Source organism: Cyrtonyx montezumae, unplaced genomic scaffold, assembly GCF_038088225.1.
Source record: "Cyrtonyx montezumae isolate F1298 unplaced genomic scaffold, pur_monq_1.0 scaffold_15, whole genome shotgun sequence".
Classification (NCBI taxonomy): domain Eukaryota; kingdom Metazoa; phylum Chordata; class Aves; order Galliformes; family Odontophoridae; genus Cyrtonyx; species Cyrtonyx montezumae.
This window is the reverse complement of record NW_027071881.1, coordinates 9459821-9472894: the sequence shown is the minus strand read 5'-3', so window position 1 is coordinate 9472894 and position 13074 is coordinate 9459821. Positions and strand designations below refer to the sequence as shown.

General features: G+C 46.0%; 1 protein-coding gene across 1 annotated transcript in view; it reads right to left on the bottom strand.

Annotated features, from left to right (window-relative positions):
• The window catches only part of KSR1 (kinase suppressor of ras 1), a 49455-nt gene extending 39549 nt beyond the window's left edge, over positions 1-9906 (bottom strand). Inside the window, exon 1 of the mRNA XM_065732109.1 lies at positions 9648-9906. Coding sequence (XP_065588181.1) covers positions 9648-9875 — 228 coding nt within the window. The 5' untranslated portion in view covers positions 9876-9906. The remainder of the gene's footprint in view (positions 1-9647) is intronic.
• Positions 9907-13074: the final 3168 nt, after the last annotated feature.

Sequence of the window (13074 nt, the reverse complement as noted above, 5' to 3'; positions counted from 1 at the left end):
TGAGAGGAAACTGCTCCTTTAAAAAGTTATCAATGCGTGCACCCAGAAGAATAACTGTTGCCTGTACTACAGGATACAATACCCAAAATAGATCATCTCTTTGTCATACAGGTTCATACCAGCTCTCAGCCACAAATGCATGTACATAGCCCTGTCAGTGCCTGGAAACAGGTTTGAAGCTGTACTGCCAACTACCTTCCCCATACCCCAGCAGTGAAGATTAAACAAACAAACAAACAACCACAAAACCACCACTAACACAACTGAACAACCATCCCTCCTGAGCTGGAACACTGGTCACTGGATCAACCTGCCTCTTTCTACCCATGGCTCACTTGGCCTCAGATATGAAGCTGTCAAGTCTCCTCACTGTTTACCTTCAGAGAAACAGGACTGTTCTGATATTAGGACTTCAAGGAAAAAACCTCAGCATCTTTTTTCCCCAAATAAATGAGCCGTTCTCACTGGTAAATTTCAAAATCCCTCATCCATTAGAATGGCTCTCCAGTTCTCCCCATGTCCTCTGTCTCAAGATTTGAGGCCAGATAGATCTCAGAGCCACAGCAAACTTCATTAAGCAGCTGGAGGTCAGGCTCAGCATTTAGAAGAACTCCGAAGAATTCTAGCAATGCAGAGACTTGCAGTGCTTGCTGATACTGTTCCCACAGCACAGGCACTTTGACACGAAGCACTGTGCTGCTAACTCACCCTGAACAATACAGTCTGAATGTGGAGATTATTCTTTGCAGTATAAAGAGGCCATGCCTCGTATGGAAGAGACCTCACACCAGGCTCCTCTCCTCACGATGACAGGAGGAATAAAAAGGCTGAGCCAGCCTATTTATTATGCACAGGATCTGTGATGGAGAGACAGGGATCAGGCCATGCATTTCATCATGTGCTTTCCCCCTCCTCTTGCACCTTGGTTTTACAGCTGCAGGCTCCAGAAAGACAAAACTGTGCAGAACTGCCGAGTCAGGATCTCTTGTGGTGTCTCAGAGGTCTGCAGTGCTGAAGCCAGGTGACAAAGCTCTGTGACAAGGCAGAAGATGAAGCATCTGGAAACACCACGGACACTTCCAGTCTATATGAATAGGGTCTGTCTGCCTTTGCCCCCACTTGCAGGGCAAGCCAGCATTCTTGTCATGTCTTACACAGTTCTTAAAGTCAGTGAAGTGAGGGGCTGCAAAAAAATGCCTCCAGAGCTGGACAGGTAGCAGGCATTTTCTTCTCAGTGAGTATGTAAGAACACCAAGGAGATCTGTTAGTAGAGTGTTATGGGCAGTCTGGGGAACCTCCCCCTTCACTAAGGAGCAAGGCAAGGCAGTGTGACTCAGAGCATGAGAGGCTGTAAGGAGCACTCAAATACCACAGTGGACTTCAGCCAAGAGCAGCACTACATAACCACTGCATTGCTCTTGCCCCAGTAACTCATTTCTCAGCAACATAATGAAGGAATAGATGCTACTACCTTCAATTTGAAATATTACATTGTGAGAAAACCATTAACTTCAAAGCTCTAAGCTTCAGACCACAAACTAGTCGTTACTGGCAATCGGGGCAATTTGAATAACACAGTAGAAAAATAGAAAAATAAAGAAAGAGGAAAGAACACATCCGTGGAATTGTTGCATGTCTTGGCAGCAGGATGATGCCGTAGATTAAGTTCCCTCAAGAATGAAAACATAAATATTACTACGAACCTAGCAGCAGTATTTACCCAAGTTACCTGTGCCTTCAGTTGCAGACTGGCAGCTGGTAGCACATAAGGCACCTCTGGTTAGATGCAAACAGTTAACTACTGCTACAGACATGCATTAAACATCACTACAAAAAAATCTTCCCAAGAAGTTGGATTGTATTTCCTACAAATGCAGCCTCAGCAGATACACAGCCAGTATTCCAGTGCAGCAGTTGAAGACTTGTGCTCGCAGAGGCTTTCCTTTCTCCCTCCAAGCCTCAGCTCTGCAGATTCCCTCTGGGTCATCATCCACGACTGCAGAAGGCCCAGGAATTCAGGCTGCAATGGCAGGTAGCCCACAGAGGCTCTGCCTCATTATACCCAGACAAAATGCCACCAATACAGCAGTGGCTAAGTCAGGCCTGCAGCGCTCAGACTCAACACACGTAATATCTAAATACAAACAGGGTTGGCAAGCCCTCTGATGTCCAGTCTGGGGTTTCTTCCAGCTTTGCTGTGTAAGGAAATGCTAAGTGTTTGGTGTTCGTACTCACCTTCGTTTATCTCAGTGTCAGCTGTTTCCTTAACACAAGGAAAAACAGACAAGAATATAGCTTCCAGAATGCAGTAAAATTAGGAAAAGAAATACTGCATCTGATCTGCACGTGCACTAGGAGAGTCTAATGCTACTAAGTGGTGCTGGCCTGAGGCACTCAGAACTGCCTCCGCTGAAAGTGTGGCAGAGTTAGAAGTCTTTGTATGAAGTGTTTTACTTTGTGGAAAGTTTCAGTTTTGATCAGTAAGACAAAGGGCTCATAAACTGAAACGTTTTGCTTAGCTGATGAAGTTTTAAAAAGGGAGAAATGTGAAAGTCAAAAGTCTTCTGTGGAAATTTCAGTCAAAAACAGTTTCTCTTTTCCCTGAAGCTTTAAGCAACAAAAACTTACTAACTTCTGCTTATTTTGGTGGAGCTGCCGAGTTTAACCCTCTAGCTTACTAACACCATAAAAAGAAAAAAAAAAACAACACTGCTCTGGAAGATGAAAACTGTTCCCAGAAAATTCTCATTTCATTAAGGATGGATAAATTATTGAGCACTATAAGGCAGCATAGGGGAAACTTTCACACATCTTTCAGTAACTACTTACTGACCAATCCATTTACATCCCCTACCTAATAACTTGCAGTCATTACACCTGATTGAGGTTCTCAATCTGGAAATAAATACTCATTATTTATTCTTTCTAGTTCAGTCAGCACAACTAATAGCTATAAATACAGCCTCAAACTGGAATCTGCGAGACTCTACAATAGCCTACACACACAGCAGCAATGAGAAGCTCAAGACTTCCTTTCTAAATTTAGATTGCCTCAAACAGAAGTGAAAGTTCTTTAATAAATCAACAAACCAGTGTTTTAGAAGCAAATAACAAGAGTAGGACTAGGGAGGAAACTGCCTGCCCAACCTTTAAAACTTCCTTGAAAAAGGCTTCCAAGTATTTTCAGGGATTCAGAGCCACCGAGCAGTGAGCTGCCCCAGCTGCCTCCCAGCTGGGTTCTGAAAGCTGTGCTCAAATAGTACTTCTGGCAATGTCACGTAGCCAAACGAGAGCCTGGATCTGCTGCATCCCAGCAAGATTCCTCCATGCCATGCTAATTACTGCTCTAAATAGATCTTCCAGCATCTGCTATTAGAGCTATTCCACTTAGCATAACTAAGAATCATAGAATAACCATCAGACCACACTTGCTCTCTAGCCCCCTTATCAAGGCACGATTCCTTATGCTATGAGCACATGAAACTCCTTGTTTTCTCTTTCAGAAAAGTCACTGCTGAGAAAGCAGGAAGCTGTTTCCTTTTTTCCTCTCATTCATTAGAAGTGTATTTGAGTCAGTCATTTAACTACATATTCTACTTGCTGCACCTCCTTCCATCAAAAGCATTAGTAAGTCAAACTAAAAAAAGGTTCTAAGATTCAGTTTAAAGTTTACAATGCGGAGAGTGGGCTCAGACATACCACGGTGACTATCAAGTAGAACAGGTTGAAGGGAACACTACAGATGCACCAGTGATTACTGTGTGGCTCTTAAAGTGTCTCTCATGGGAGTACTGCTGGGACAGGACACCCCGTGGGGTCTGTAGATGGCACAGGAGCCCTGCTCAGGAGTTGCATCTCGCAAGGGCTGTTCATCTCTTCTGGAACAGGTGTGCTCCAGACTCAAAGATCCTGTTTCCTCACTTACAGCTGCGGTAACTAAGCCATTGCTTTGCCGAAGCTGTTAGTTGTGTGGGATTACTCTGTGGGAATGAGAAATGAGCTAGGAGGGAAGTCTCTAAGAGATGTCTGAGTCAGTATCTCTGGGTGGTGTCACCTATACATCATTCTGTGCTCTGCCTTTCACCACAGCCATTACATTCTCCAATCGCCAGAACAGTGACAGACAGCCAAGCGTGATTTCATTATGATTTACCTTTGGGAAAGAGAAAGCTTCCCTATTGGCTGAAAACAAGGATGGGAAACCTTAGCCTTAAAGAAAGTGAATTTTATTCCACAAGCATCTGAAAGATTACGTGGTCTATGGTGCCAGTACATTCTCATGTGTAACTATTCTCCAAATAATTCTGTGTTGAACAATTTCTGTTAATTGTTCCTATTTATGAACAACAGGTGATAAATTAATGTACCACCATACTGACTCATATCTGTAAATCTGTCACCTGTACTCAGCCATAACACTCATTGGGGTTTTTGTTGTGCAAAACTGTAGTTACTCGCTGGCATCTGAACTCAAGTAGTAGACCAAGCTCTGTTCAGGTGCTATCTATGCAAACCAAGTTACAGCCACAGGTTTTGCTAGAGACAGCTGGAGTTCAGGCTGGGCTGCTTGACTGATTACATCAATTCTGAGCATGCAATACACATCAGAATTTGTATGTGAAGAGTGAGACTTGTCAAGCACAACAGCCTGTGGGTTCCTGTTAGTGTGTGCAGGCACGTACACACAGAGGTCTTAACTCCAGGCACTGGTGAACTTACTGGAGTTCAGTTGCTGTAAAGACCTCCAAACTGGCTCTGCCCAAAAATGAGCAGGAATAATTCTGCTTTAACACAGTCCAGTGGCCACACGATTTTGGACAGACAAAGGCACTATAAAGACTGACTCTGATACTTCCTTTCTTGCTTCCCATTTAGCACTTCACAGAATCCAACCAAGGAGACAACCACACACAAAGCTGAAAAAGCGAAGACATTTTGCATCTTCATCACAACAGCAACCTACACATCAGAGCTTATCCCAGGTAAGTTAAAACAGAGCTGATGACTTCTTATGTAAACATTTATATAAACTTAATTGTGAGAGATAAGCTCACCTCCGTTACAGTGTACAAGTTCTGATCGTATGCAGAGACACACTGTCAGAAAAAAAAAGATGATGTCTACAGACTTGGTAAAAACATGTGGTTCTTTCTCCTTCCAAGTCAGAGAAACCTATTTTATCCAAATAAATGCACAAATGTAGAAAAAAAGAAAAAAATTCTACTCGTCTTTGAGAAGAAACAAATGCATTGCATATATGCAAAAAGTAAGATGAAGTAAGAGAAGGTCTCCTACATGAGATGTGCTGGAAAAGGAAGCCCCTTCATCTGAACAAGGCTTACAAACATGTGGCTACAGGTTGCAGTTTGGCCTGAAAAATTCACTGCTCCCACTACTTAAAATTCAGAAACACACAATCTTTCTCTTCTTATGCATACCACATAACCAACTTCCACTCTGCAAGTTTGGACAATTACGACTCCTTTCCTTCCATTTCTCCCCTCATTTTCGATGCATTTGCTTCTGCTTAGAGATTGGTTGTTAAGAGATAAGCCTTTTCTAGTCAAATTACCAAGTGAATGAAGATAATGATAAAGCACGTTCAAACATATTTAATCTACAGGTAACATTCAGCCAATCTGAAAGACTGATTTAAGGAGTCATAGACTTATTTGTGACACAACACCGCTCCTATCAGGCTTTCTGATCTGGTATTACATTTTCTGGAGGTGCTGAACTGAAGACATTCCTGAGGAAGAGGTCAAAATGATCTCTGCACACTGGCCAGGCATGTCTCCATCACAGATGCAGGTCAGCCAAAGAGCACTGAGGGCAGTTTTCTTAAAAGCGAGCAGATCTCAGCAATGCATGCTGCTGCCCCACCCGACACTCCCACCATAACCAGTTTGCTTCCTTCCCAGAAGCACTGCAGTTAGCTCTTGTGTAAGAATCGAGGTAGAAAGAAAATATATCTGCAGCCTAAATATACTCTAGGTCTCAGTTCAGCCTGGTTCTGCCTCATCTTCATTGCAATGTGCAGTGTTGGAGGATTCATGAGCCTAACTACAGACTGTCAAGTCCTGTTATCAGCTTCCTGGTCAGAGAGACAGATCCAGAAAGATATCGCTTTTACAAAAAAAAAAAAAACCAGCTAAAATAATATACCTCTAACTTTGCAAAACCAGTTTAAGGATTATGCAAGGGATCAGCACAAGGACAGAGTTAAAAACCGTGAGAGTTGTTTCTTTGCAAAGATATCTGGGGACAACATTGGGTGCTTACCCCATGGCAAGAAATTGTTTGCTTTCATTATTTTCCACTTCAGTTTTGTAGTCTACTTAAGAAATGAGTAAACGTGCAAGGAAGAACTGAAAGAAAACTATATACCAAAGTGTTGGGTAAGAAGAAAAACACTCAAGCACTTACTCAGTAAAACAGAAAAATCAAGAAAATACAAGGCCTTGTGGTATCAGAGAACCTACTCTGCTAGAACTAAGCCAGCACAATCTACTTTGCACTACAGGGAAACTTCCTGCCCTTCTAAGAAACAGCCTTCATACACGTGAAACAGGCTCAGCTCATGGAACACATCTAAACCCAATGCATTATTTTTAGCTAATTCCCACAGGTCTTTCTTTCCCCCTCTTCTTTCTATATTACAGAAAGCTCTGCCTGCAGTCTTGAGACCAACAAGTGCTTATTTTTTCCTGTTGGGATTCCAGTTTGACATCCTTATCTACCAGGCACTTCAGTTTCAGACCTTGTGCACAAAGAGGAATGAGGAAGGACTTGATGCATTTCAGTAAATTGGGAGGGACATAAACATGCAACAACCTAATCCTTAGTTAGGCTGACGTTCTCAGCTTTGAAGTACACACATTGTGAATCATGTGGTGTACATGACAGGCTGCAAAGACTCAGAGGAAAGCAGTGCAAAAAGGATAAAGATAGTAGGTCCTGTGTAAAAAGTAATATATATTTAGTGGTGGTGCTTTAGGTGTTAATTCGATTCATATTGCTACTGCTTTCAGAACTTTACTTCAGGGCTGTTCCAACCTGGGAACCCGAAGTGGCAGTGACCATGCACTGCTACCTGACCTGCACGACACAGGGTTTTCCTGCTACACCTGGGTGGGCAGAACCCCTGTTCTTTACAGATACAGAATGCTGAGTTCAAGGAGATATCCCTTCACCTGTCACATTCACATTTCTCATACCAAAGCTAGACATTATGACAGTTTTCAATGTACAAGAACTATGTACAGATTGTATTAGAAGCTTCCTCTGCTTTTAGTTATTTATCAATTTCACTTTTTGTTTTTAATCAAAACTGATTTGACAGTACATTGGACTGTCTTCAAAAGACACAGCCTGGTATTTGGCCTCAGGAGCCACTTAACTTCTAGAGTTAAGTCCCCTCCCCTCCCAAACTAGTACTTCCTGCTTCCAGTTTGTTCCTTGTATCTGTCTCATGGCTTTATCACATCCCTGTGGCTTTGCTGTATAGTTTACCAGTTATACCAACGCAGCTAAGCTCTCATAATTCTTTCTACACAAAGATGTTTCTGCACATGAACATGAAACATGTAGGATCAAACCAAAGTACTGACAAGGCTTTTAGGTCCAGCAACCACACCACCAGTAACCACTACAGAGGATCCACAAAGCGATTCAGTGGCTCCTCGGGGCCATGCAGGGAGCACAGCAGGCACTGGAGATCTCCAAGCTCGCAGCTTTTCATTATGGCAAGGAGCTGCTCACAGGCTGCACAGTAACTGCACACTGCAGTCAGGCTATTGGTAACGCTGGCCCTGTGCAGCATTGGAGCACCTGCCTGCACTGATCGAATAGGGAATCGCGTGTGAACACGTAACACACAGTTCTGACATTAGCACGGCGCAGGGACAACCAGCAGCCACCTGGCACTGGGGCAGTCCTGCGGGTCCCCATGGTACACCACGAGAAATCACAACTTAGGAGAACACAGACCCTCAACTCCTACAGCCTGGTCTCGTGCTCAGCAGCGGCAGACAAACCCACTTCAGACTGGTGCAGTCGCTAAGTGAGAGATTCAGTCCCTGCTCGACATCGTGTCTCCAGACACAGGCAACTGAAAAGAGCAAAGGGCAGAGAGTCCGTACCCATTCCCATATCTTCGCGGGCTGGCAGCGATCCAGTACTCGGAATTCCCAGAGGAATCACGTACTGAGGCGTACAGGCATACATTAGAGATCTTTCAGTCAGGGCCAAATGTTATGATCACCCGTGAATGTGGCACCCACTGGTTTAAGCAGATAATTGCTTAAGGAATGCAGACACACACTCATAACTACCACTAGCAAAAATGTTTGTTTCTTTCAGAAGTACCTGAAGATGACAGCAGGCCTTTAAGTGCTGTGATTAAAAGTTTCCTTTTAGAACGGGTCCACCAGCAAAATACCGATGATCGTTTTCTAAACTGATGTTGATTTACATTGTTTGAGCATTGAAAAGACAGCAGAGTTGCCAAAAGCCTACACAAGTACTGTGTTGTAAAGAATAGCCTTTTGAAGGCCATTTGGAGGTGGCAGGAAGAAAAAACACTACCAACTTCTTTTTTTTTTTTTTTATAAAAAAGAACGATAGATTTCTAAGAGTCTATGCCAAGTGCTACCATCTACTGCTTTTCCTAGCTTGGTTTAAGTGAAGCATTTTCTAGCATATATGGGTTATATATTACAGGTTCACTATTACAAGGATTTCTTTGAGCCTGATGCTCCAGCTCTGCAGCCTGCAGTGTCAGACTGGAGAAAAGGAGCATTGGTCTGCACTCCTGCCCAAGCAGGGGCTAGGTGGGAATGTGCACTCTGCTCAGAGTACCGTTACCTGCACACAAGGTAAAGGGAAGCATTATTCAGTATTTAAGGACAAACGGAACAAAAAGAACCTCTGAATTCCGTTTCTAAACACTCACAGATACAGAGTCAAACCGTGTTTGAAAGCATCACAAAAGCACATGTTCTGTGCATAAGTGATTTTCTGTAAGATCTCTGAACGGCAGAGCATCTCTCTAACCTGGACCACAACGCTGTCGTCAGCCACAGCAACAGTGGAAAGGAGGATCGGATTAGATCAGTGAAACCGAGCCAGGGATAGAGAGCCAGGCCTGGAAGGACAGAGCAGGAGCCAGCAGAAACAAACACCAGAGACCCGAGCGAAACATCAGCGCATCCAGCATCCCGCCGGGCAGACCGAAAGCACCTCGGGTCCCCGCCCCGCCCCGCCCCGCCGCGGCCGGCAGCGGGCAGCAGCAGCGCAGAGGGGCAGGGGCACATCGCGGCCTGCCCGCGGCTCCCGCACCTGTCCGGCCCCGGCGCGCCTTCCCTCGCCACGAGCAGCGGCACCGCGCTCTGCCGGCGGGATGCCGCGGTGCCAGCGGCCCGAGGAGACCGCGACAGGACGGCGAGGCCCCGCAGCCTGCGTGGGGAGGGGGCCGACCGCCCCTTCCCGCTTCCCCTCCGCGTACATCCGCACCCCTCTGCGCCCACGAGAGACGAAGGGAATCCCCCACACACACACCCCCCAACCCCCGGCACCGGTGAGAGAGCGCGGCCGCCGGCGCTGGGGGCAGGGCCCGGCCGCAGCCCCAGGAGCGGGGCATCCCGTACCTCCAGGGTGCGGATCTCCTGCTGCGTGAGGTCGTTGGACGCGGCGCACTTGGTGCGGAGCCCGCGCAGGTTGGACAGCGAGATGTCGATGAGGTCCTGGAGCAGCCCGCACTGCTGCAGCGTGCTCCGCACGGCCGGCAAGCCCCGCACGGCCGGCCCCGCCGCCTCGCCGCCCCGCTCCTTCCTTTCCAGCATGCCGGCGGCTCGCAGGGCAGCCGCTCTATCCATTCCTCGGCATCAGGGAGGCCGGGGAGGACAGGCGGGGGGAGCAGCGGGCAGGGAAAGGGAAAGACAGAGAGAGAGGGAGGGAGGGAGGGAGGGCAGGCGGCGGCTCGCTCCGCCTCGCCGGTCCGGCCGTAGCCGCGTATTAGCATGCAGCACGCCCGGCACCGCGGGCGCGGCCGCTCCGCGCAGACGGCGCTGACTCCGCGAGGGGGCGCGGGCGGTCGCTCCGCCGCAGCGCTTCCCGCCTCAGCCTCGCGCTGCGTCCCGCCCGCCTCAGCGCCCCTCGGCTCCTCGTAGGTATGTCGATACGTATATGTGTATGTACAGATGGCATCCGAGCAGCATCGTATGTTTTCAGCGCCGTCCCACAAAAGTCCCTTGGGTGATTCCAGGTGGGTCGGCCATGGCTGTGGCCCAGCTGCAGGCAGTGGGGCTTCGTGCTGAGAGGAGTGGCAGTGTTCAGTGATGCTGTCACAGTGCTGGCCATAAGCGAGTCACCTGCCAAGGCCACACAGTGCTTTCCTCACACAGGCTTTCCCAGATGTTCTACAAATCGACTGGGATGTGTGTTCTTTGACATAGTAAAGAATAGGCGCAGGCCGAGCACGTGAGGTGGGTGTTATTAAAAACAACTTTTAGTGAATATAAACAGGTGTGATGTGGGTCTACTTGCATCTTGAATTGGAGAAAACTTCGTTATGGCCTTGTGAAGCCACTGTGGATTCATCTTTCACAGGGCAAATTGTGGAAAAGTGGCAGAGGTGCAGGTAGCTGCAGGTGCTGTCTGTCAGGCTCGCACAGAGCTGTGTGCTGCAGAGATGGCTCCGCCAGGACAATGTAGCTGTGCTCTGCTGCCAGGAGATAGCCTCCTTCAACGGATGAGCCTGACAACAGGTCTAAAAAGCCAGAATGATATCTGAGCCACGTGTGGCAATATAGAAGAGAGTTTTACGCAAAATAAAAAAGGGGTGAGGAGCTATGAATATAGGACATGAGGTAGAGGAGCAGGGCAAATCAGTTGACACAGCTGTTTTTCTCAGGAGATGAATACTGGTGCATGTGTTAGTTTGGCTGTATTTGCATCCCGTAGTGTGACGAATGCTGTTTGGTAATTTTCTTAAGAAGGTGGGTCAGGCCGACTGATTTCATTATTCTTCACGTGCTGCAAGTTTCATACACACAAAGGACTTTGCAGGATTAGGGTTTAATTAGTTTGCCATGTGATACGTCCTGTGGTTTTGGAAAAGTCACTTACTTTATTACCTCCATCATTCCAACCTAATGAAAAAGTCTTGACTTTGCTCCTCTTAGGAGCACTGAAAGTATAGCATTGGAGTCTGTAGTTTGTAGAAGTGACTGACTGAAATCTTGAATTACAAGTGACTGGTTCTTAGCAGTGTTATTAACAGGGGTGTTATTATCATAAACATTCTTTGTATACCTGCCTGGGAACATCCATTTGCTAGTAGACAACAATCCAGGTTTATTGCATAAGAAAGCAAACCAGGAAGATTATGGGCTATGCATGACAAGATATTTGGCATTCTCTCTGAACATTTATGTACTGTGTTGCGAGTGCTGGGTTCCTTAACTGGCTACCATAAGTGGGCAGCATTCCAGTCCCAGTGTACAAGACTGCCCTCCAGGCCTGCATGGAAAAATGTGCTGACTAAACACTGCTTGCCATGAATTCCTGTCCCTGCTCAGCACTGCTTTGTGGCTTGCATGTTCATGAGGCTGTCACATTTGCAGAAATTGAGACTCTCTGAGCGCTCTTCTGTGGAAGAAGGCTACACACCAGTGAGCTGGCTTCTTCCAGGCTAGCTGCTTTGACTCCTGTAGCAAGGCAGGAAGAACAGACACAGAGATGCTCACACTAATCCAGGGGAACCACTGTCTTATGCTGAGGTGAACCCCAGAGCTGCCTTAGCTGGGGATCACAAACTGGGGTGTGCTGCTGAGCTGCAGGCTGCATCCTACAGGGTGAGCTCTGAGTAGATGTGATATGCGTACCATGTGCTCCTGAGATACCAGGAGCAGATGTTTGTGAGCTCAGAGCTGTGGAGGTAGTGTAATGTTGGAGATTTCATGGTCAAGGCTGGCAGGATTTCACAATAAGTGTATCCCATATTCAGCCCCACAAAACCAGCTATGACAGAGCACCATTTTATACTGTTCTCATGATTCACATTCCATTCCTTCCTCACACACTGATGTTTTAAGGCCTTTAATTCCTTAAACACACTGTGTATCTAGGAAGACGATAAAGAGGGCGTGCCTGGGAGAATACAGCTCACAGTCAGGACAGTGAAGGCGATGAGAAGCGTACAGAAGCCTTTCTTGCATATCAAAAAACGTTTTCGTTTCGAAAATGGGAGAGTGTGGAATGCCTGAGCTGGATTAGAGAGAACTGCTAAAAGCTTGGTTCAGCCACTCACCTACGAACTGAAAGGGTTTGTCTTCTCCATCTCCCTCATCCCTTGCCATCACAGAATAAGGGACAAGAATTTAACTACTGCAGTAAAGACCAAGTATTGCTAGTAAATCCTGCCCTGTAGGCCGTACTAAGGGTCTTCAGCTCAGTGACATAAGCTCACTGGAGAAAAACAGAGAATTGCTTTTGTTCTGACTTTTTTTTTTTAACCAAAGAAAGAAAAGCACTGATATATTTCACATGCTTCTTTCATCAAGGCTTCTATTACCTCTTTAGGTAGCATGTCCCAGTTACATTCTGCTATCACAACACTGAATTTAGATGATGAGACTGAATTACTCAATTTGATGTGTTTAACACAGATAATAGAAACCTGTTTTAAGAAAATGCAGTGTTAAGATTTGAAGAGCTGAAATGTTAGGTGATTCAAATAAAAGAAGCCTTTATTACTGATGATTTTCCTCTCGGAGGCTTCCTCCTACACACACTGTATGAGGATTCCTTTCTCAGCACCACAGCACAATAATACACAGTAGTTCTGGCCTGCTTGTTGGCTATGAAATAAAGAAACTTTAGTCCTATTTCTAGACATGCTGTTAGATTGTCTTTTCAGAGTATGCAGAAAAAGTGAAGATGGTGAGGGAAGGTTCATGGGATAAATTCTAACCGTTTTCCTCAGTTTAAGCAACTCCATTGCCTACAGCTGAACCTTGGAATTACAGATTTTAGTAGTCTATAAAACAAATACAAAGATTTAATATTGATTTT